General features: G+C 38.4%; 1 protein-coding gene across 1 annotated transcript; it reads left to right on the top strand.

Moving 5' to 3' along the window:
- The first annotated feature begins 1,921 nt into the window (after positions 1–1,921).
- Positions 1,922–24,664, top strand: LOC140928048 (uncharacterized). Its single transcript, XM_073377772.1, has 5 exons — positions 1,922–2,028; positions 3,766–3,973; positions 5,135–5,314; positions 6,164–6,218; positions 23,423–24,664. Exons 1-5 carry the CDS (start codon positions 1,969–1,971, stop codon positions 23,445–23,447), a joined length of 528 nt encoding a protein of 175 aa, XP_073233873.1. The 5' UTR covers positions 1,922–1,968; the 3' UTR covers positions 23,448–24,664.
- The last annotated feature ends 1,157 nt before the right edge of the window (positions 24,665–25,821 follow it).

Below are 25,821 nucleotides of genomic sequence, written 5' to 3'. Positions count from 1 at the left end.
CCTCCCATACACACATAAATCACCCCATGCCCGTCCCTGATTTTATACTCTAACGAGCTGAGTATAAAATAAAGATGTATGTAAAGCTAGGTTGTCATTGAAAATATATTGTTTCCAATAATATATAAAGATAAAAACTGCACATAAATACAGGAGTTTTGAAACTAGCAAACTAAAACCGAACAAGTACAAATTGCCCGCCAAAACGCGCTTTAATGCAAATGGCAATGCTTTGTGCTTTGTCCGTTCTTTATGCACCTATCAATGTAAAGCCGGAGGGGGGGGGGGGGGGGGGGCAGGGCATGGGGTGGGGATTTGATTGTCTTTGTTGTCCCTGGGGTAGGGCATTTGACTGATCTTGTTCTCCCGGGGGAGGGGATATTTGAATCTTTCTTCACCCGACGTGGAGATATTTGACTGCCGACTCGGACGAAAAAGACTGAGACCGAACATATGTTTCCCGCTTCCACGCTTCACGCATGCGCCATATGGTTTGAAAAGATCAGGAAGTCATGGAGGCCAATGAGAACAAGCGAAGGCTGAGTGGATTTCACGGTTTTGTCTTCAAATTTCGTTTGTTTTAGCGTGTTTTTGATCAATTGAACCTCTTAAAATACTGTGGTATCAAAGTAAACGGAAGTAAAGAGAAACCAAGTCGATTTTTGCAAGTACAATTAATTAGTGTATGGCTCATTCGCTACAATCACTGTAAACTTATAAAACTGACGTTCTTTGTACCCTTTACTGAGAACGGTATATTTAGACTTACAAAATGTGGACTTTCTCCTAAAGGTTTATGTATTCTACGCAGTGTAACACGGATTATGGTTAAAACGTGTAATTGCAGCTGTAACAGGAACATGTATCTCTGGTGATGCAGCAACGTTTATAAAAGATTGCAGAGTTTTATTTGGAGATATTTTTATTGTGCCTTTCTTAGGTTCTGCCTTGGGATCAACAGCAATGTGCAGCCTGGGGTGTGGAAATTTGGTTGCATTTGACTGGAATGATTTGCTTTTTATTTGCTCGATATTTGTGGTTTTGTGCCTTTCTTAATTTGCAACGCTGAAACGAATCGGTAAAATTTGTATTTTTACTCAGTTGTCTGCCTCACAGCCAAGTGACACGAAATAAGGTGTTAATTTTACTCACTATAAAGGGTAAAAGGATTTACCTAACTTAGCGAGTAAAGGGTTTACTCGCATGTTTTGATCATAGTCATTTTACTCAGAATAGTGAGTTGTTATAACTCTCTCTGAGGGGTAAAAAAAGCTAACTCATATTGTGAGTAATTTTATTCAATAAAATGAGTAAAATGAGACACTTTACTCAAAATTGAGTTACGTCAACTCATTTGTAAAAATGCTTTTTTTACTGTGCAGGCACTCCACTTAAATAATTCTGAAACAAATAATGCATATACAACATAACAAGCGGTAGGCAACCAGTTGGCTATTTACAAGCGTGGCCGAGGACTTGAACTAGAGACGACCAAGAACAAATCCAGCAAGTGGCCAGAACGGGACTCGAACCCGGGACCGCTGAATTGGGAGTCCGACGCTCTGAACATTCGGCTACTCTGCCTCCCATTTAGTTTTCAACAAATCACTCTCAAACTTGGTAAATTTACTGATTTAGGGCGTTCTTTCCAGCCGTGTTGTCGGATTGACAATAACTAGTCCCAGCCAAAAATTGAAAACCAAAACTGAAACCGTAGAAGGGTCACTGTATTTAATCGTCACTTAATGCCTCGAATCGGTGCCTTTGTTTAAAGGAATGTGGGAACTTAGTGTCATCTCCTCATTATTATTATTATTATTATTATTATTATTATTATTGTTATTATTATTATTATTATTATTATTATTATTATTATTTTATTTTATTTTATTTTTTTTCACATTTGCGCATTATATGTTCCTAGCATGTGGCCGGGTGATCGTGGTCTGGAAGAAAAGTTGGAACAGCATGTACAAAGATAATCAACAGTTCATTAGCAACACCACGGAAAAACTGCAAATGTTATTAGTGAGTAATCTTATATAATAAATCTGTTTGTTTCCTTTGTTCCTTTTTGTTAGTATGTTTCAGACGAATGCTTCAATTGCGTCCGATGTAGTAAATTTATAGAGCTAGCCCTTCTTGATTTTCATTTTAGTTCCATATTCCCATCCTATACTGATATTTTCTCTTTGATAGTTGTTGCAAAACCTATCTAATATTAAAGGAAAACGGCTGATAGAGTCTAGTGCGTATCTTAATTTTAAAAGCTAATGAAGGTCGAAGCAACTCATCCCTGTTTGATTAGCTACCTAAGGGCCTCTTTACAAGGAAGTGGGGAACGCCAGGTATGTGAGGTAACCCGTTTATTTGGCATAAAGCGCCTGACCATATTATCTCATTATAATTTGATCACGAGTTGCCTTCTACAATGCCCTAATTCTCCCCCTTTTTGGTAACGGAAACGTCATCTACACTGATTGACTTATTGTTTACTATTCTAAGCTTATTACCGAAAACAAATTTAATCCAAATGCATTATGGAAAACTCTAAACGACATAACATCTCGCAAACAAAGAATTCCCATCTCCTGCATTGAGGCCGGTGGTGTTCAATACTGCAGCAATAAATCTATCGCCAAGATTCTCAATGAACACTTTTCAACAATTGGAACAAAACTGGCGCAAAAGCTCAAGTCTTGTAGATCCCACTTCTACTCGGCGCCTGCGGTAAACTCGAATCTACCCCATGAATTTGCTTTCGAGCCTATTTTACTTTTTTCGTAATAATTAATTATCTAGTTAAATTAATGCATGAGGGCCCCACTGAAAACCGCCTTGGCGAGTTGGGCTACCTCTATAAATACTATTATTATTATTATTATTGTTATCATTATCATTATCATTATCATTATCATTATCAGTATCAGTATCAGTATCAGTATCAGTAACAGTATCAGTATCAGTATCATTGTCATTATGATTATCATTATCATTATTACGTTCACATGATAGATAGGGTGACCTGCCGAGGAAGATTTCTCGGTTTACTGGACCGGGTAACCCTCTCAGGGGGGTCCAATTTTGCCTGTTAAATGCTTCAAGGTGGGTTTACTCTCCTAACCGGGGTGGGATTCGTGTTAGTACATTAAACTCGAGCCAAGTTTTTGGTTTTTGTTTACGTGCTTTGCGGTGCTTTGTGCCCTTTCACTAATCCACCGTATATCCGGAATGGCGGGATCGTAGGACTACATTTTTAAATGTAATCTAAAAAAAATAATAATAATACAAAATAACAGGAGTTTAATTAAAAACTCCTTTTATATTTTTACCCTACCCGAGAGGGTTATTCGCATAAGCGTGTACTGACAGAACGTGCCTTTTTACTCTCCAAGTAATAGACACGTCTTCATACTACCTGCCTCGATAAGCTCCGCTATTTTGCAGGTAGTCTGTATTTGTAATAACCTGAATTTCATCCGATTGCTTCAAGTCGTTTTCTCCTCTCAGCAACGACGTTACTGAGGGAATAATAACGATTCGAAGTAATCGGATGAAATTCAGGCTATATTTGAAATTTATTCATTGTAAATGTGAACAAATAAAGCTTGAGTGTTTCAATCTTGAGTGGTTTTTTTACCTCACCTACCTGGGTTCCCCCGCCTCCATATAAACTGGCCTAAAGCTAAGACAAAAGTAAGTATGTTTATGGGCAGAACGTTTGAGTCAGCTCGAAAAAAAAAGTTTGATTATTTATTTTTTCAGGAGCACGGCTTATTTAATGATTCCAGCAAATATGGCCATGTAAAGGTATCAGACCTACAAGTTGATGACAAAGACGGAGACGTTAATGTGACGTTTAAGCTGTGTTTAGTTCTAAAAAGCAATGCGCATGCTGGCTACATTGAAGATGTGATTAAAATGTGGAAAAAGTTTGGGAACGAGAGCATCACAGGACACGAATTTCAGGCTGGTGAGTGCATTTGTTGTTGTAATGACTAATAGACCTTCTCACCGATACGGCGGCCATATTGTATTTATTCGATTAATTAAGGAGTATTATAGGATGCCCACGGGGCATGAGCACATTTCGTTTGTATTTTCGAGCGCTTTTCGAGACATTTTTTCTTAAAGTTTTCTTAGAATAAGATTGTAATGGGAAAAAAGATCCTTGTGCCGTGTTTGAATGTAATAATGATCGCCTTTTTCTAGTTTAGTATTAGAAATATGTTCTTTCACTGTATATTTCTCGGAAAAAAGGTGATCATTATTACATTCCGAAAAGCGTTCGAAAATACAAACGAAATGTGCTCATGCCTCCTGGGCATCCTATAATACTCCTTAAATCGAATTAATTCAATACGGCCGCCGTATCGGTAAAAAGGTCTATTTACGTTCACTATATCGAACACGAAAAGGTATCCGGGATAGTATGGACAGCAACCGCCATCAGGAACTGGAACGAGTCGTTCACACTCATCGAACATCGTCCGAAGGGGTTGGACGAGAGGGCTTGGTGCACTATCTCAATCGTCACTTTTCCTCACCAAGTAGGTTCCAGTCCTCGCTCCCACCCATTTACTTCTGCAACGGTCCGAATACCTGTTTACATTGCGACAAGGAGTGGAAGAAACCTGTCTGATATGTGACGATCCACTTTCAATATCAGCAAGCACTCTCGTTCCCAGAGCCTCCTGGGGGCCTGAGCACGAGGACCAGGAGGCTCTGGGGACACAGGATTTAAAGTCCTAGATTTTTGGACTTCCGTTCTTTTCCGAATCAAAAGTAAGTTGGGGGATTGTCTTTTAAAAGCTTTGAATCACAAATTTACAGTCATTGACACTTGGGCAAGAGTAAGTGACTGCTATTAGAAACATTAAAGAAATCGCGCAGAAATCATCTTCCTTACGTGTGGACAAAAGCCGTATCCGTTAACATTTTCGTGCTGTCGTAAGAGCTATCGATATCTTATGTAGTAGCATAGCATCGATCAGGCACCGGTTGCAACTGGTTAAAGCTAATACAAGAATTCTATGATCCGTGTACACTTATTCATCGTCATCACCACCCCTTCAACCTCTATCCCTGTCTCAAGACGCTTTTAACGGCGTATATAACGTTTCTTATTCTGCAGAGGTAACGTTTAAGGACTGGAAAGCTAAGGACGGCGAGTGCAGCAAATGTTCAAGTGGAGGGGCTGGACCAATCACTCTTGAGAGAGAATGTAAACCCAAAAAAGCTGAATACAGTTGCGATGGTGTGAGGACCACGGTGGAATCCCAGGACTGTTTAAAATACTGCGATTCGAAGGCTGGTAAGTTACGTAACGGGATGTATGATCAGACCGAGAACTAACTACTATATAGTTTACAGGCCCTATAGCGTGTTTTCACTCACGTGGCCAGCATCTATGCAAATTTATTAGAACAAAAGAAAGCGTTTGCATAAGGAAAGAGTTCAACTCTAACAGGGCCCGTTTGGGACACAAACATAGTCTCCGTTTCATTGTTTTGGGACACCGATATGGCCGTCATTACTTCATGTGAAAACACTCTTTATTCTCTTTTTGAGACCCCGTTTTGAACAGACAAATCTTTTACCTCTGCAACCCGATTATACGGAGTCGTCCAAATTCTGTTACAGATTGCATTACTGTTTACAGCTCAAAAACTTGCAAGGTTCCGCGACTCTCGTATAAACGAAAGACTGATCTGTGAAACTTTTTGCCTGTTCAAAATTTATCCGATCCCTTGTAAAAGGGGTCTAGGAAATTGGGTTTAGTGCCCGCTCCTTCATTCTTATTTACTGTGGTTAAGCCTCACAATGAGATCAGACTGGCTGGCAAAGGCAACACTCACTTATATACGAAAGTTGCAAATGGAGTCTAATTAACGCTTCCATTAGACCTTTTCGTTCGGGCCTGGTTCAAACAAAAGAAAACAATTATCAGCAAACTACTTCGTATATGCTGCTGATTGTTCCAGACAAATCAGTTCTGTACTAAGTGAAGTTAAGGAGTAACAACTTAACATTGATTTAACGTATGGGATGAATGCACCTGATACGTACATATACTAGCTTGGCAACAATATGTCAGCTCAATTTGGATGAGACCGGCCTGTTTTTCTTTCTTTCTCATGATATCTTTTCCCTTTATCTTCAGCCACCCGGAAGTTTACGTCCGTTTTCTTATTGCTGGCGGTACTCATATCTTTCAGGTATGCTTCAGTTAATTCCGCTATTATCCTTCTTCCCTGTCATGGGTCAACTAATATCAATTATTATAAACTGTACTCACTTCTCTTTCTCATTGGCTATGAGCGTACAGTTAATTTATTTTGGAAATCAGTGCAACCTACAGATTAGTTAGCTATCTGCTAGCAAATTTTTTGGAAAAAGCTACGTGAAAACGGATGCAACAAGTCCCAACATTGTTGCGGTAAAAGTGTGACTGATTTCAAACTTTGCGCAACAACTCCCAACAAAATGACACAACATGCGACAGGGTGTGAAACGCAACATGTAACATCCAACAATGTTGCGTCCGTTTACATGGGCAACCCTTAATTTCTAAGAGCTGAATGTCAAACTATGTTCCATGCCATGCTGTCTTTGTCCTTATTTTCTTCAAACCAATATCAGCCTAGGCCTTCCACTTGGCTGATAACGCCTACCTTGACCTTGATTATGCCGGATATTACCAAAACGTTATCCAATAATTGTTTAAAATACGTAAACAAATTAGGCTGTTTTCTTTCTCTTTCAGTGCAAGCTTTACTATCTGGGAGTGAGTTACTCCCCTGACGGACGGGCATCAAGCAAGTCATCCAATTTTGTGTGAAAAAGTATCTTTTTTAGGCTTTTTGTTAAGGTTACACTATCCTTTATGCAATTTTCGTTTTTTGTATCACACCATTTTGTAAAGATTAGCGAATAGCTCTTTATTTGTAGTCATGCTGAAATTCCACATAGAAAATTCTTTGTACATTAACATAGCTTACCTCGCTCCAAAAAAGAATTATATCAACTTAACTTGTAAAAATGGTATTTTAAGTCTGGATTGCGGCGTGGCATAATGGTTGGCAAGTTCATAAATGACCCACATTTTACTTTACAGAACTCTTTTCAGAAATGTAATAGATCTATTAGGGGAAGTGTAAGCGTCGTCATTTTGCATGGCTTTTGTCCCGGCTAAGATTGCCCAGTTTTGAAAAAGCTGTAATTTTAGCTTTCGACGTTTGGATATCTTAAGGACTTAAGACTGAAGCAGTTCCCTCTTAGGCGTTTGTACATTATGCTTTTGTTTTCCCATTTAAATGCTCCTTCTTAATGCTTCATTTTTCCCAATAAAATGTTCGGTCCTCCTCAAAAAAGTCACTAAAATGCTTGGCTAATGTTCATTGTACACATTGTACAGAGGCTTTTTCTTTTAAATGATCCTAATGTTTTAAGGGTCATGTTTATTTTATCTAGAAAAAAATGTATATTTTTCAGGAAAATGCCACTAACACGCTCGAATAATGCTTAATGCTTTTGCCTTTCTAAAATACTCGATAAAATGCATGCCAGCGAAATGTGCAAAAGCCTGTTGTCTCTGCATTAGGCGATATTGTTTGTTTGTTTGTTTGTTTGTTTTTACCGTGGTAGACGTTTTGCAGTAATGCAACTCAATGTAAAGTTTCGAAGGAAAGAAGAAATGCTTCCCGAAAATGATTGATAGCCTGCAAGTGACTGATAAGCAATCGCGCCAGCCATCTTATACAGTGGAGCCTCGATTTAACAAAGGCCAAGGGGACTGGTAAAATTTGTTCGCCATAACGAGGCCTATTTGTTATATAGAGGTTATTTTCCCGTATATTTTACAATTATTGGGGTGAGAAAAATGTTCATTATACCAAGGACTTCGTTATATAGAGGTTTCACAGCATATCAGCTATCAGTTTATGTCAGAAAATATGTAACGAATAAATGTTGTTTGATTATTGAGTGTGAAAACTGTGTTTTGTTTTGTTTAGAAATGAATTATCTGTTGTTCGTGTTGTGGAAGAGAGCTGCAGGAAGACTGCTAAAACTGTAATTTTCATAGTTAACTTTAGTTGACAACAAAAAAAAATATGTGTAAGGTAGACTTTCTAGTTGTGAAAAGTGAATGCTCTCCAAAGTTTGGACACCCATTTCGAGACTGAAATGAATCCATTTATCCGATCAGCTTAGCAACTGTCATTTTGTTTTCAGTGTTTTGTTCTAAAGAAAACAATATGTGCAAACATTAATAGTGCAAAATATCCCTTCAGCTTAGATTACTTAGCTAGCTAGCCTATAAAATGTTATCTCCTTGATTTAATAAAATGTTTTGGAGTTTCGGTAATTGAATTGAAAGGATGGTATGGCTTACTGACACTGATGTAAGTGCAAAGTTATCATAAAACTATTATATAGTTCAGTTCCTTGAAAAGTGATAATCGTTTTTCTTAGAGTTAGACTTTTAAAGTACGCTTATCAACATGTATCAAGATTCAAACGAAATGTAAGACAAGGAACGATTTTAATTTGGACGATAGATCATTAACGGATAGTTTACACTTAAGATAATGAAAGTTGTTATTCAGAGCAATAAGTACATAAGCAATAAGTAAGTGCTGAGTACATAGAAACACATTAATGAAATTAAACCAATGCATTGACGGCCACTGTAAGGGAGCAAATTAAGGTCAAGAGAAGCCTCACTTATTCTTGTTGAACCAGTTCAAACTCTACAGTATCGTTAATTTTTCATTGTAGTTAAAGGACTTATCCCTACCACTTGATTTGAAGACACAATCTCGTAAAAGAGAAAGAAAAAGAAAAACATTTTCAGAACATGACTGAGGGATCTATGTTCATGACATTTGCCTGTTACTCGGTAGTTTGAGGATACGAAAAAGTTTTTATTGCAGCCGATAGTCTTCATCAAATAGCAATTGTCATCAGTTTGGTGGTATTTTTGCTGTTCTTGGTATGTTTTTGGGCAGAGGTTCGATTTTCTCTTCTTCGCAAAATGAGCGACATTTCTAATAGCGCAACCCCCCAGGACTTCTCAGTTTCTGCCGTTGACGTCACGGCGGCCATATTTGATGTCCCAAAACAATGAAACGGCAGCCGCCACTGTGTTGTGTTCTAAAGTCTATTTTTTTTCTGATGTGAACGCTTTCTTTTGTTCCAAGAAATTTGAATAGATGCTAGCCAAGTGAGTGAAAACGCTCTATTGGTGTCATTTTATAGCATATTCGCAAATGTAACTCAAGTTATTTTGGTCCACTCTAGCGGGCTGCAGTGAAGAATCATAGGCTACTGGAAGAATTTAAAGCCACAGGATTTAAGCCAATCAAAAACGGAGAAATATTTTGAATGAATGATAATCTCATTTATTACAGCCAAGCCACTGGTCAAGGGCACCCCAAGACAGCAATAATAAATTCAGTTTTTGAAAGTTTTTTTTTAGGATCGATAGTTTTGTAGTTTGAATTTTAGTGACGTCATGTGAAAACCAACAATTCCATCATGCGTAATGAGCTGCAAATTCGCAAGCGAGGTAGTTTAATTGAAATATCTGCCAGTTAATAAGCTTCCTTGAATTTGATATACAGAGCAATTCTATCCAATCAAAGATTTTTCACTCTGACCGAATATTGAGAAGTTGTTGGCAAAAATTCACTGCTCATTATGCATTCGGGAATTTGAAATTGAATTTGGTTATGGGGTACGCTTGTCCTGGGAATTAAATTGCTCCGCCTCTACAACAATTTTCATAATCGTAAGCTTAAATCCCGGAACGCGCGTATTTACGGAAATGAAATTTGAGATTGTCACGGGATTGGGAGTTTGTGTCAAAAGAGAACTTTATAAAAGCATTGATTCATCTAGTATATCAAGCATGAGACGCCGTGTTTGATCGGATCACCGGATGAAACCCTGAGAAGAAAGTTGAAAATACGACGCGCAGCGGAGTATTTTTGACGAACTTCGAGGTGTTTCATCTGGTGATGAAACGCTATGTCAGGGGCATCCAACGAGAATATAGTTTAAAACCACTTAAACAGCATTAGCATTGTTGAACGTATTTTAGTATTTAAACGGTAGAAACAGGCATATTTTTATCCCCTAAAAAGTTTTCATCTGTTCGGATTTCCTAGCTGAAAGTCTAGTGATCTGAAAATTATAGGGATCAAACTTACCTTTTCTAAAATTTCAGCCAGAAAACTGGGTTCCGACAATTCTAGGTGACCTTTTTAGGGTAAAAATTCGTTAAAAATGGCCAATTATACCATTTTTTAGATGTTCGAAATTCCTAGGAGATGCAGGTAAGCAAGAAATTTTGAATGTTCCGAAAATTCTAGATCACAAATCATCTTCCAAATAGATATTTTTTCGAAAATTGGCGTTGGGTGCCCCTTTGCTGTGTCGAATGCTTGATCAAACAATGATTTTACCAGGAGAAATTAAGGATGCAGAAATGAACAGTTTTTCATCTGATTTCCAAACACTCATTAAACATTAATTTCCTTTGTATTTCCTTTATGAATTATTGATGAGTTTGAGAAGTATGAAGTCGGTGTAAATGAGCCGTCCGTGTTTTTTTTGTGCGAAACGGAATACCAAGTAAGTAGAGAAACATGCCACGGACGTGCTTGCATGTTGTCTGGGTTCAAACCTGTTTGTCTTTATTCTTACCACTTGTTTATCTTATTAGTAGTGATCAAAACAATTCTATATTTAATTCGAAAAAACCGTTCTCGGATAAACTACTATATTTTAATCGCATTTGATTATTTTTATGGAAAATGCGTAATATAAATATTAAATATTATTAAATATTACTATACAGAAGAACCCCGTTTGAAGACGACTGTTCAACGATAAGTCTAAAAGGAGCCCCCCCTCCCCCCCCCCCCAAAAAAAAAAAGAAGGAAAAAGAAAAATCTTAAGTTAACAGTTTTTTCGCTAAAATTAAAAACTGCGCAGCCACTGCTTCAAAGCGTTAAATTATCTGTGGCTTGGCAACCGGACATCTTTATTTACTAAGCATAAGCGTACATAAGCCAACATAAGCATTACTTAATAACCCAGTTAAAGAGGTGATTTTGTATTTGATTATGAATGACTTTAAACTGAAATAGGCATGACGAACCAAGATAATTTTTAGAATTTCCATGGTGTCTCCAAATTGGTAACATTGATAACATGCCTTTAATTGCCAGGGGCACCCAACGAATATTTTTCTGAAAATGAGCCGTTAACTACAGAAAACCAAAATTTAGATGCTTTTAAGGCATTTTCAAGCACTTTTCTGTGTTGCTGGAAAGAATTTATCTGTTCCTCACTCCCAGCAGGTTAGATGGCTATTCTCCCAGCCAGCGGAGCGGCCTTCTCCATTTTTGCCAGCCAGCAGAAAAAAAATATATCTGTATTCAAATAAGCGCCGCAGGGTTGCTTGGAAATTGCGGCGCTGATTCGAGTATATACGGTCAAAATAAATAACACACAGCCTTATCTCTCGCTTGTCAACCAAGAATAACAACAACTACAATGGTAATGAAAAAGGAACGTCACTAAGCCTTCCCTAGATGTACCTTTTGTGAATCCTATTCAGTCCAACTTGAATATAATACTTCAGGCTGTTTAATAGGTTTTGACAACCGTGAACTCGCGCTCCGCCAAAACCCGAATGTTTTAATTAAGAATTTTTTAACAGTTGTGTAACACTATTATGTAAGATGAACGAAAAGAATGCAGTTACCAAGAACATGCAGATATAACACTTTATTGTGACTATTGGCAACCTTAAGATACCTTTCCTTTACACCCCGATAAGTTTGTTCTGCAGTTGGTGCTTCCACAAAAAACCTAACACACTTACATCTAAAAACAAGGAAAAAAAGAACCATTAGACGAATATTAAAGAAAACCTACTAAATCCAGCTGAAAGAGGTAAAAATATAATAATTCCAACAGACAAGTGTTTTTTTTGTTTAAAAATATTCTCTCCCTAAGAATGAATGGAATGTTGCTATCGACATCATCCATCACGGGCATGTAGAGAGGTTTAATTAAATCAACTTTTCCCAAATTTGGTTCTAAACATGGTTGAAATTGTGTCTTGTCTGTATGTTAAAGCCTTTTCCTTAAAACAGAGCTCCTCATTAACTGCTATTTATTTTTTTAATTTCTAAAGATACACATACTGAATAAGGGCTAGGATATTTTACTTCTTGGTTCTAAACGGTTGAGCTACTTTAACCGCATTAAATACAGTTATAATTGAAACATGCAATTTCTAGTGAAGATTAAAAAAAATTTACATAAATGTACCGCATAAACCATGGATCAGTATTTGCAATCCACACTACATCTGCAACCTGCACAACAATCATTGTAAAATAGCACAAAAATTGAAGACAATTGTACACACATCAGCAGTAAATTTATAACCATGTCTTCCAATTAAACAAGAAAGCTATTTAGGAATTTATTAAAACAGCTCTGAGACGGTTGCCCTAGTTGAAACAAAACAAAAAAAGAGTAAATGATTTTTAAAAAAAGTTTAGAAGGACAAATAACTGACAATAAGGCCAAGCTAACAGCACCCATCGTCAGAAGCCTTACACAACATGTGGAAGAAGAGAGAGTCAAAAGAACCAACAGTAAAAGAACGCTCGTTGTCACAACTCTAGCCCCACCTAACGGCAGGAGAGAGGGTCGCAAGGACGAACAGACAAAGAATGCTCGTTGTCACAACTCTAGCCCCACCTACAGCGGGAGAGAGGGTCTCAAGGACGAACAAACAAAGAATGCTCGTTGTCACAACTCTAGCCCCACCTACAGCAGAAGAGAGGGTCGCAAAGACGAACAGACAAAGAATGCTCGTTGTCACAACTCTAGCCCCACCTAACGGCAGGAGAGAGGGTCGCAAGGACGAACAAACAAAGAATGCTCGTTGTCACAACTCTAGCCCCACCTACAGCGGGAGAGAGGGTCGCAAGGACGAACAAACAAAGAATGCTCGTTGTCACAACTCTAGCCCCACCTAACGGCAGGAGAGAGGGTCGCAAGGACGAACAAACAAAGAATGCTCGTTGTCACAACTCTAGCCCCACCTAACGACAGGAGAAAGGGTCGCAAGGACGAACAAACAAAGAATGCTCGTTGTCACAACTCTAGCCCCACCTACAGAGGGAGAGAGGGTCGCAAGGACGAACAGACAAAGAATGCTCGTTGTCACAACTCTAGCCCCACCTACAGCGGGAGAGAGGGTCGCAAGGACGAACAAACAAAGAATGCTCGTTGTCACAACTCTAGCCCCACCTAACGGCAGGAGAGAGGGTCGCAAGGACGAACAACCAAAGAATGCTCGTTGTCACAACTCTAGCCCCACCTAATGGCAGAAGAGAGGGTCGCAAGGACGAAGACACAAAGAATGCTCGTTGTCACAACTCTAGCCCCACCTAACGGCAGGAGAGAGGGTCGCAAGGACGAACAGACAAAGAATGCTCGTTGTCACAACTCTAGCCCCAACTACAGCGGGAGAGAGGGTCGCAAGGACGAACAAACAAAGAATGCTCGTTGTCACAACTCTAGCCCCACCTAATGGCAGGAGAGAGGGTCGCAAGGACGAACAGACAAAGAATGCTCGTTGTCACAACTCTAGCCCCACCTAATGGCAGAAGAGAGGGTCGCAAGGACGAAGACACAAAGAATGCTCGTTGTCACAACTCTAGCCCCACCTACAGCAGGAGAAACGGTCACAAGGAAAAATGACCAATGAATACTCAAACATGAGCAAGCCCTTTAGTGAGAGGAATAGTGTTTTGTTTACATAGACTTACTCTTCTGTCAGGCAGGTTAAGGTAAAAGAAGTTTTAACATGACCAAGTGGTTGACTGTCTGCCGCTATATGCAAAAAGGAAATCAAAGATCCATTGCTAAGATTACCAATGTACACTATACAACACAGTTCAATGATGCATTCTCTTCACACCAACCAGGTTCATGTCTACAGAAACGGATGTCTTTTTATAAGTAAATTAATAAATTGTTTTTTAAGGGGAATTTTCAAAGGTTTTTGTAGCAGCATCAAAGTTAAATTATCATTCTTTACATGTGTACGTTTCCATAATGTTCTTTTCTGTCCTTTGTTCCTTTGTACCAGGATAAATTAAATTTCACGATTAATCATTATGGTTGACTGATCCATTGACTACAAAAAGATGTTATGTTGACATTCATGTTCTGATTAATATCATAAAATACATTATATAACTAAAGTAAAAATTACGCATAAAATAAATGTTTACCTGGGCTCAAGTCGTATTTCCTCCTGTCACTACAAGCTTAAGAAAAAGAAACAGAAAAACATTATTATTATTTTCATTATTACACCCATTTGTGTAGCACTAATTCCTGATGTACATGCCACAATATTACTCTACATCTGATGATGAATATGGGTAAGATTAAATTTAGACAACAGACAAATCTAATCATAAAGAGGTCAGTGTTTGTCCAGGGTCACATCCAACTTCATTATGATGTATGAAATATCAGGATATCCACTGGTTAACATGGTATAACAATTGCATACATGTAATTTCCTACAAAATTCCTATTATTATGATCTGTTTCTTAGAATTATGTTTTGAAATTACTGCAGGGAGAAAAGTGTATGCAGCACTACTAGGACTCAAAAGCTGAGTTTTAATCTCTTGAATGTACATGTAGAACTTATTCCATAGCGTTTCCTTTTTATATCAATGAGAGCTATAACAATGAGAAAACCAATGGAATATTGTGTTTTTCAGTTAATATAAATCAGCCTAGATGTATTATTTCAAACTTGACCTGGTGCAGCCATTGTTTAATTCTGCAGAATATTTAGCAAATATATAGGTAGCAAATACAAAAACATGAATTCTCCATATAACATACTTCTGTTCTAGAAGTATATTGTTTTAATGTGAGGGTACATGGAGTGGGTTAATAAATCATAATGTAACTTCTTAATATATACAAATAGGGCTGTATAGGTAAAAGGATTACAGAAGATGAGCTTCTTTATGACTCAGTCAATTCTAAACATGCCCACGCCCCTCCACATGCATTTATCATTTTTTAATTCGAAAGCTGCAAATGCCTGCCCCTACTGTGGGGCCAGTAGATACATACAAAACCCCACCATGGAAATAAAAGTTGGAACAAATGCCCCAGTATCAAAGCAAAAGTTACATGTACGTCACCTTGTAAAAAGTTGAAAATTGTTACTGTCAAACTCCGAAAACAGTGAGCACCTGAAAATTTTCAGGATTGTTGATTGTGTACCGGCCAATAGGAATACGCAAGCAAAACTCTAAACCACAAACTAATTACCATTGCTGTTTGTGTGTAAGTTATCTCACGCCTAATTATTGCCTGATTCTCATAACACAATAACATTCCATAAATATTTCTGGTGTTCACGGTATTGTGAGTTTCACAGTAAACATACTTAACAACTTAACTCAGCAACCTTACAGTTTTCCTGATATCCATACAGACCCCAAAGACACTGCAAAGAGGGCAACTTTACAACCCAAAATTACTTAATAAGATAAACTTTCCAGGGTAGACTTGGCAAACAGTATGGCATATACAGAGTACATACATAAGTACAAGCTTAGATGGTACCCCTTAAGGGGGTAAGGTTAATTAAACAATGAAAAATTTCCAACCCCAATGATGCTTTTGTCAATTAAAAATGCCCACTGTAGGAACAAAATGCCAGAAAAATTCCCAGGGAGAATGGGTATGCTTGGAATTGACTGAGCATTAGGATAAATGAAATAAATATATTTACATGTACAACTACACAGCATTTGAATTGAGACAAAATCTTTGCAACAAGTAGAAGTAGAACACAATAAAAAGTTTAATTATTAACTGGGCTAAAATCCAAGATAAAAAAAAAACCAAAGAAAGGATGATATTCTGGAATCGAAAAAATGCAACTTTTCAAGAACACAATGAGTCGGATTTTGAATTGCTGTTAAAACTCGTGGTAGTACATGCTGGCTGTTTTGTTAGCTTTTTCAAAATGTTTTGTTGACGTTGTCAAGCATTATCAGAAAATATTACAGCTCAGGGTTCAGTATGAAAGCCACTGTAAATAATTAAAAGCAAAGTAAAGAAACGACACCAATTAATATGCACCGAAATAATTCTTTCACAACACACTCCTCAGAAGACTCGATGTATATAGCCTGTGAAAACATCCGTTTCTCCTCGCTCTTCGCCGCTGGGGAATCGCGCGAAACGTTCCCAGCGGCGAAGAGCGAGGCACATTTTACAGTTGAATTCATTACTTATCCTTTTTATCCCCAGTATCTCGTTCGCGCTTTTCGAAATGGTTTCATCCGAAAACCACCAATACACACTGAAACTAAGCCAACCCTTGAGTAAAAATAAGACTAAGAAAAGAAGAATCGTTTTGAAAAGCTATCTAACGGCTGCGCGCCAAGGCCTTCACCGAGACCGAGAAGCGATTTTTATGGCATTTAGTGACATGCAGATAAGTAAGACAAGGGAATTAAAAATAACATGCATGCATAATAGTAGACAATATATTCAGTATATTCAAAGAAACGTTACCTTTTGCATAAACATGAATCTCATGAACCGTCCTAACCGCCAGTGAACCGTTGCCAGTTATCCAGTGGCGGAGCGTAGCCTGATTAAGCCTGATTTCGAATTTCACGGTGCCCACGTGCAGATTTTTTGATCAGCGGTAAATAAATCATAAGCGCGCGACTCCGCGCGCGCACAATTCGCGCACATAGAGGAGCCACCTAAGAGGAGCCGATTACTCCTGATACCCAGCTGGATATACACCCAAGAAAAATTTCTAACAAATTAGAGGGATAAAATATCTCCAGCAAGAATTTTTGATACATTTGATAAATTTTCGACCGCAGATTTAAGACTTTACTTCCCAGCAGAACAGCCGAAACCTCAGTTCCCAGCCAGCAAAAGTTTCTCTGTAGAACAGATATTGTGAGGAACAGATCCGTTGGGTGCCCCTGAATTGCTAACATTTTTGTCTTCAATTGGTTATTAAATGTCTTTCTGAAGTATAGCCCGCAAAGCTAGGTTAAGGCTTTATTTTCAACTCATTTTGTCGGTTATCTTTGTAAGGATTTGCTTTTGTTTATCGTGTGTCACTGGTACGCATTGGAGGTGCAATGCAAGTCACATTAGTACATAGAAACCGATAAACACGAGCAAAACATTCCCAATGCAAGTTTATTAGATTCGTTCATAGAACGTCAACGTTGCTTTCAGCTTTCCAGTTTCGAGATCTAGGCATCAACATCGCTTGAAGTTTTCCTTGAGACATGTTTTCGGATTCATCAACCGCGGCTGCCACTTTCGCGGCACTTTTAATGGTTTTCGTCTCACGGGGTAAGTAATATTTTATTTTTTAGTAATAGATAAATAATCGTGGATACGATTCTGAGGGGTTCGAAGCAAAATCGCTTTCAACTGAAACTTTCTAGGCACGAAGTTAACAACTCAGCACTGCAGAAATGGTCAGCCACTGAAACACTATTTTAACGGCTTGTTTTGTTGGTTGTGCGATTGTGGCAACATAATTAGAGTTAAAACATAATTTATTCAGAAAGAAAAACATTTTAGGTGACAAAGAGTGTCTTGAGTATGTTGTTATGTAACCGCGATATTTCGTGATAACTTTTGACTGTTCCTTTAAAACTTCCTGAAAATCATTGACATCCTAGTTATAGTTTCATATGGATATCCTTACCGCTAGCTCATGTTGACGGCACTGAAACACCGTGAACGTTTTTTCTGTCAACGAACATAGTGCCCTTTTATGTGCCAAATGACTTTTCTTACTTCCAGTGGCTGTCAATATTTTTGCATGCAACTTGCATTCCGTCCAGAACGTGGTGCAATTCAACGGGAACCTCACTTAGAAGCGTTGTTGTATCGGTAAAAACAAATGTAGTTAACAGTTTACCGAATCTAAGAAGGAGTGCCCGGACAAGGGGGGGGGGGGGGGGGGGTTGTTAGAAATGAGAGCCAATAACAGACCACTGTCGGTACGATAAGTCCTAGGTCTAGGCGTAAAGAAATTGTCCTCTGGAAACGCAATACTGAACTACAAAGATTAATATTTGTGTTAATACAAGTAATTACAGTTTCAAGCGGCAGCTAGGATTTCCGTTAGGAGATTTGTCAATCATTTTAAAGGTCCAAATCTTCTCAATTTTTTCACGACCGAGCCTCTCATTCTTGCAAGTCGAAAGACCTTGATATTCTTTTTCAACTAGCAACCAAGGCAAATGCAGTTTAAATCATGTCAGTTAAATTAATTTTAAACCAATCAATAACAGTAAGTGATCACATGTTAATCAGTTATGGCGTTTGCCCGTTTTTGCTTTCCGCATTTTCTGTATTTTTCGAGGCTTAAAGCCAATGTTAACAATTTTTTTTAAAAATCAAAACACTAAAAAAAACAGTGATTAATCGAAAAATACAAATAAGGACAAACATCTTATCACCAATCAGTCAAAGTAAAACGAAATTAAAACTTCCTCCTCAGCTCCCACTCGACATTTTCATTACTTATTTTCGTTTTAACTAGAATCTTTTTTCAGAAGCTGGGCACAAATATCGTCAAGGCTATGATCGTTCCTTTTGAACTTTCTTAGGAGAAGCAACATCCTTGTACTCGTATCACAGCGTTTTCACATGCGTTTTAAATGCGCTCAAAGACGGAGCGAAGCTGCTATTTTCGCGGGAAAAACTGCTTTAAACTTCATTTAGTTTATGTATTTATCCGAAGAATGTAACGATCAAAAAACCAAACATCTGCTTTCATACTTTGACAGGGGTGTCTGGACAGAGTACCTCATTCATCCCCTTAGTACGTCCGTACTTTATGTCGACCCTATCAGCAACAGCAACCTCCACAGAGTCTGTCAGCTCGACAACATCTGGCCCCTCGATAACTGCGTCTGTAACCACCATGAATCCGACCAGTGAGGCTACGACTGAAGCGCCAACTGCGACTAAGGCGCCCTCCAGTAAGAGTAAGCCCCCTCGTTAAAGACAACAGCGAAAGCATGGGAAACATTATACTCTGGGTATTGTTAATCTTGACATGGTAATAAGGTATGGGGAATCACGCCTCTGGCCAGGGACAAGGCCAAGACTAGGCGACACTAGAAACGGGTGGGGGGACGAGTGGTAAAGCTCTTTACTCAGAGGGATCAAAGGTAGTGCGTGTAAACTCTTTAAATTTGTGTTGATATTTGCATAATCCCAAAGGAGGCGAGATTGCATCGCAGACTGTGTGCGACCGTCCCCTCCCTTCAGTAACAAATTTGCAGTCTTGTCACTGTTCACGATAGCTTATCATGTTGATATGAAAATTACTCCAGCCTGGAATGAACAGTGCCCCCAACCATAAAAAATTTTGCGACTTTACGAAGCTTTATCCGTCCATATAATCTCAGTTTTCAACAAATCACTTCAAATTACTTTAAATTTACTGATCTAGGGCGTTCTTTCCAGCCGTGTTGTCAGATTCTTGCTAACTGGTCGCAGTCAAAAGTTGAAAAGCAAATAACCGTAAAAGGGTCACTGTATTTAATCGTCACCGAGTTTTTTGCGGTCCGAGTTTTGGTATGTATATAGCGTGCATACACCTTCATTCACACCTACACCCCTTCCCTTCTATCCCTTTCTTCAGACGCTTTCAACGGCCTATATAGCGTTTCTTATTCTGCAGGGATAACGTTTGGGGACTGGAAAGCTAAGGACGGCGAGTGCAGCAAATGTTCAAGTGGAGGCGCTGGACCAATCACTCTTGAGAGAGAATGTAAACCCAAACACCCTCTCCCTACATACATTTGCGATGGTTTCAATACCACGATGGAAGCTCAGGACTGTTTAAAATACTGCGATTCGAGTGCTGGTATGTAACAAGCGCGCATACATTCCGTAATGGTATGTGTGATCTGACCTAAAATTAATTACAATATAGTTTACAGGCCCTATAGAGTGTTTTCAGTCACGTGGCCAGCATCTATGCAAGTTTATTGGAACAAAAGAAAGCGTTGGAAAGAAAAGAATTCAACTACCACAGGACCCGTTTGGGACACCAACAAGGCCGCCGTTTCATTGTTTTGGGACACCAATATGGCCGCTGAGAGGTCATGTGGAAACACTTTATATTCTCTTTTTGAGACCCCGTTTTGAACGGACAAATTTTTTTACCTGTGCAACCCTTTTATACGGAATAGTCCAAATTCTGTTACAGATTGCAGTACTTTTTACATCTTAAAAACTTGCACGGTTCAGCGAGTCTCGTGTAAACCAGGGCGTAAGGAGCTAGGGCGTTGAAACGAGCGGGATCGAGCGATCTAGCTGTGATGCAAGGGTATGGGTATTACCAAAGAGACAAAACAAGATGGCGGACATTATACTGGACCGTCAGAGAGATTATCCAGGGAACGTTAGGTTCAGACGCCGCTCCACTCATGTGCCGAACCAAACTGATGAATTAAGTACGGCAAAAGAGCGGCTTCTGGATCAATTTGGTACGGCAGTTTTAGTTTGGTGCGGCAAAAGCGTTAAGTTCGACAGAGTCTGTCGAACTTTGTCGAACTTAACTCAGGTTCGACACACGGTACGCCGTTTGAATCAGATATCGCGCCAGTGTCGCTCCAAAGTCGAACTTATTCAGTTAGGTTCGGCACATGAAAAGTACGGCGTCTGAACCAGGCCTTAGCCATTTTCCCGTGGCATTCATTTGCTGCAAGCAACAGCGAAGGAACAAATTATTTTTTGTCACGTTCGTTTTCTGTTTTGTTTAACTTTCTTCCCCCGCGGACAAATATCTGTATTGAAAATATTTTCCACCTCCCTGACGTGTAGCCTGCCTAACAAGCGTTTCTGCGCGAGTTCGTCGACAACGTTGGGACGAGAGCAGCTTGCTCCTGCTCTAACTTTCGCGCAATAACTCGATAACGATTGGAAACGCATGAGTATACAACCAAAAACTACCCAGGGAGGGTAGGGTGGGAAAACTAGTAAATGCTGCTACTTAGGACTGTTGCTAGCCAAGTATCTTGCAAATGAGTCTATAAGATGCTGGGCCCTGAATTTACACAAACGTGCTTGTACTTTTACTGGCATTGAGTACAGAAGCTGATCGTAAAACCACTGGATACTTCGTGAGCAAAAGAACTTGATATGCCAGATGGAGAAGTACTCATTCTATGTAAAACTTGTACTCAGGTAAATGCTGTTTTAGTCCCAATACCCCCATGTTTGATATTTAGAACAGCATCACAAACCTGTCCTACAAAAAATCATAATAACAAACACATTATATGATCTAATTTTACAGTGAAATCTTTGTGGGGATTTGAAAGGAAATTTTTCTACAGGCTTCATTCTATTTCTGTACAACACAACCTTTAGATTTATACCGCAGTGAAAGATAATTTGTTGTTGTTTATGTTTAGACTGTCACAAGAGATCATTCATATGCAATTTCGTAGTAGACCTTTAAAAATAGTCAAAACCTTCTTGGGTCACGTTTCTGTCACTAGAAATTTATTTACCATCTTAGTGTATATTGAAAAATGCAAAATTGCTGAATTAGGAAAATGAATTCTTTTATTTTACTAACAAGCTCAACGCCAACGTACACACCAAAAACCTTGCTATCGCCATTATGAAGACGTCACTTCAGAAGTTAAAAACCTTGAAGGTTCATAACAGTTCACTCCAAAAATTTGCATGCACAAACAAAATTTATAGAACCATTACATATTTTTTTTTGTACGCGTTTATATATTATCATGCATTTGGTTTTGACTGGCAAGATAAAACGCGACCTTCAATTCTGTAATGCTCCATAGGCCATTTTGACACCACATAAAACATAAAAAGCGAAAAAAAACATTACCTTATAAGACTAACTATAAAATGTCACCTAAATATTTTCTGTTCATCGCATAGAAATACGCCGAATAATAAATATGATTATAGATTGTAGCGATCTAAAGATATAAAAGCAATAAATCCGAACCTACCTACAGCTAGACGCGCCATTTTCTTGCCCTGACAGCGGATCGAGAGCGGAAAGGCGAACTAGTTCCAGTGGTCCTTCGCATCACAGCTTAACCTGAGAGCGCGCATGAGCGTTTCAACGCCCTAGCTCCTTACGCCCTGGTGTAAACAAGACTGATCCGTGAAAATTTTTATCCGTTTAAGATTTGTCCGGACAATCGACTCTTGTAAAAGGGGTCTAGAAAATGGGGTCTAGTGCCGCTTTTTTTGATTTACTGTGGTTTAAAGCCTCACAATGAGATCAGATTGGCTGGCTGAGGCCACACTCACTTATATGCACAAGTTGCAAATAGAATCTAATTAAAACTTCGATTGATATATTATATTATTTTAATTACTTAGATTTCGGAAATATAAACACAGCATTCTGCAGTAAAAAAAAAAGAAAACAATTATCAGCAAACTATTTAGTACAGTATATGCTGCCGATTGTTTCAGACAAATCAGTTTTGTACTAAACGAAGTTAAGGAACAACAACCTAACATTGATTTAATGCATGGGATAAATGCACCTGATGCGTACATATTGGCTTGGCAACAATGTGTCAGCTCAATTTAAATGAGACTGGCCTGTATGTCTTTCTTTGTAATGATATCTTTTCCCTTTGTCTTCAGCCAACCGGAAGTTTACGTCCGTTTTCTTATTGCTGGGGGTACTCATATCTTTCAGGTGAGCTTCAGTTGATTCCGCTATTATCCTTTTTCCCTGTTATAGGTTAACAAATAATAATAAATTCATATAAAGTGTACTCACTATCTCTTTTCTCATTGGCTGACAGACTAAAGTTAATTGATTTTGGAAATCAGCGCAACCTACAGATTAGTTAGTTATCTGCTATCAGATTTTTGACTAAAGCTACGTGAAAACGGACGCAACAAGTCCCAACATTGTTGCGCTAAACGTTTGATCAATTTCAAACTTTGCGCAACAGCTCGATCCCAACAACACGACAGAACATGCAACAGGGTGTGCAAACATACGCAACATGTAACATCCAAAAATGTTGCGCCCGTTTGCACGGGGCTTAATCTGTAGGTTGCGCGCACAACGCTTAATTTCTAAGAGCGATGTCAAACTATGTTCCATGCGATGCTGTCTTTGTCCTTATTTTCTTCAAACCAATGTCAGCCTAGGCCTTCGGCTTGGCTGATAACACCTACCTTGACCTTGATTATTCCGGATATCACCAAAGCTCATCCAATAATTGTTTAAGATAGGTAAAGAAATGAGATTAAATTCTTTCTCTTTCAGTACCAGCTTTACTATCTGGGAGTGAGTTATTCCCCTGACGGACGGGCATCAAGCAAGTCATCCAATTTTGTGTGAAAAAAGTATCTTTTTTAGGCCTTTTGTTAAGGTTACACTATCTTTTATTTAATTTTCGTATTTCGCATCACACCATTTTGTAAAGATTAGCGAATAGTTCTTTATTTGTAGTCATGCTAAAATTCCACATACATAATTCTTTGTACATTAGCATAGCTTTCCTCGCTCCATAAAAGAATTATGTCAACTTAACTTGTAAAAATGGCATTTTTGAGTCTGGATTTCGGCGTGGCATAATGGTTGGCAAGTTCATAAACGACCCACCTTTTACTTTACAGAACTCTTTTCAGAAATGTAATAGATCTATTAGGGGAAGTCTAAGGTTCGTCATTTTGCATGGCTTTTGTCCCGGCTAAGATTGCCCAGTTTTGAAAAACCTGTAGTTTCAGCTTTCGACGTTGGATATCTTAAGGACTTAAGACTGAAGCAGTTCCCTCTTAGACTTTTGTACATTATGCTTTTGTTTTGCCATTTAAATGCTCCTTCTTAATGCTTCATTTTTCCCAATAAAATGTTCGGTCCTCCTCAAAAAAGTTACTAAAATGCTTGGCTTATGTTCATTGTACACATTGTACAGAGGCTTTTTCTTTTAAATGATCCTAATGTTTTAACGGTCATGTTTATTTTATCTGGAAAAAAATGTATATTTTTCAGGAAAATGCCACTATTATGTTCGAATAATGTTTAATGCTTTTGCCTTTCTAAAATGCTCGAAAAAATGTCAGGGAAATGTACAAAAGCCTGGTCTCTCTGCATCTGGCGACATTGTTTTCTCTTACTTTTCTTTTCTTTTCTTTTTTTTTTTTTTACCGTGGTAGACGTTTTGCAACAATGCAACTCAATGTAAATTTTCTAAGGAAAGAAGAAATGCTTCCCACAAATGATTGATAGCCTGCGAGTGACTAATAAGCAACCTCGCCGGCCATCTTATACAGTGGAGCCTCGATATAACGAAGGGCCAGGGCACTGGTATAATTTGTTCGCCGTAACGAGGCCTATTCGTTATATCGAGGTTATTTTTCCGTATATTTTACCATTACTAGGGTGAGAAAAATTATTCATCATACCAAGGACTTCGTTATATAGAGGTTTTACAGTATATCAGCGATCAGTTTATGTCAGAAAATGTGTAACGAATAAATGTTGTTTGATTATTGAGTGTGAAAACTGTGTTTTGATTTGTTTAGAAATGAATTATCTAGATCGGTTGTTCGTTTTGTGAAAGAGAGATGCAGCAAGACGGCTAAAGCTGCAATTGTCATAGTTAACTTTAGTTGACAACAAAAAAAAAATATGGGTAAGGTTGACTTTCTAGTTGTGAAAAGTGAATGCTCTCCAAAGTTTGGACACCTATTTCCTTTCGTTAAACAGTACAGACTGCAATGAAGCCACTTATCCGATCAGCTTAGCAACTGTCATTTTGTTTTCAGTGTTTTGTTCTAAAGAAAACAATATGTGCAAACATTTATAGTGCAAAACATCCCTTCAGCTTAGATTACTTAGCTAGCTGGCCTATAAATTGTTATCTCTTTGATTTAATAAAATGTTTTGGAGTTTTGGTAATTGAATTGAAAGGATGGTATGGCTTACTGACACTGATGTAAGTGCAAAGTTATCATAAATCTGTTATATAGTTCAGTTCGTTGAAAAGGGATAATCGTTTTTCTTAGAGTTAGACTTTTAAAGTACGCTTATCAACATGAATCAAGATTCAAACGAAATGTAAGACAAGGAACAATTTTAATTTGGACGATAGATCATTAATGGATAGTTTACACTGAAGACAATGAAGGTTGTTATCCAGAGCAATAAGTGTGCATATGCCGTTGATGCTGAGTACATAGAAACACATTAATGAAATTAAACCAATGCACTGACGGCCACTGTAAGGGAGCAAATTAAGGTCAAGAGAAACCTCGCCTTATTCTTGTTGAACTTGTTCAAACTCTGCAGTATCGTTAATTTTTCATTGGAGTTCAAGGACTTATCTCCACCACTTAATTTGAAGACACAATCTCGTAAAAGAGAAAGAAAAAGGAAAACATTTTCAGAACATGACTGAGGGATCTATGTTCATGACATTTGTCAGTCTGTTACTCGGTACGGTTTGTTGATACGAAAAAAGTTCTTGCAGCAGATAGTCTTCATCAAATAGCAATTGTCATCAGTTTGGTTGTAATTTTGCTGGTTTTGGTATGTTTTTAGGCAGAGGTTCGGTTTTCTCTTCTTCGCAAAATGAGCGACATCTCTAGTAGCGCAACCTCGTCCCCAAGACTTCTCAGTTTCATAAGCCCCATTTACGCCACAGAAAAAAAAATGGGTCC

This window comes from Porites lutea, chromosome 2 (assembly GCF_958299795.1).
Source record: "Porites lutea chromosome 2, jaPorLute2.1, whole genome shotgun sequence".
Lineage (NCBI taxonomy): Eukaryota > Metazoa > Cnidaria > Anthozoa > Scleractinia > Poritidae > Porites > Porites lutea.
This window is presented reverse-complemented; position numbering and strand designations above follow the sequence as displayed.

What these genes read in the sequence shown, in the direction of transcription:
- LOC140928048 (XM_073377772.1), top strand. Translation starts at nt 1,969, where the DNA reads ATGTACAAAGATAATCAACAGTTCATTAGCAACACCACGGAAAAACTG. An exon ending in AGGACACGAATTTCAGGCTG is followed by an intron (nt 3,974 to 5,134) that starts GTGAGTGCATTT and finishes CTTATTCTGCAG; the next exon opens with AGGTAACGTTTAAGGACTGG. An exon ending in ATACTGCGATTCGAAGGCTG is followed by an intron (nt 5,315 to 6,163) that starts GTAAGTTACGTA and finishes CTTTATCTTCAG; the next exon opens with CCACCCGGAAGTTTACGTCC.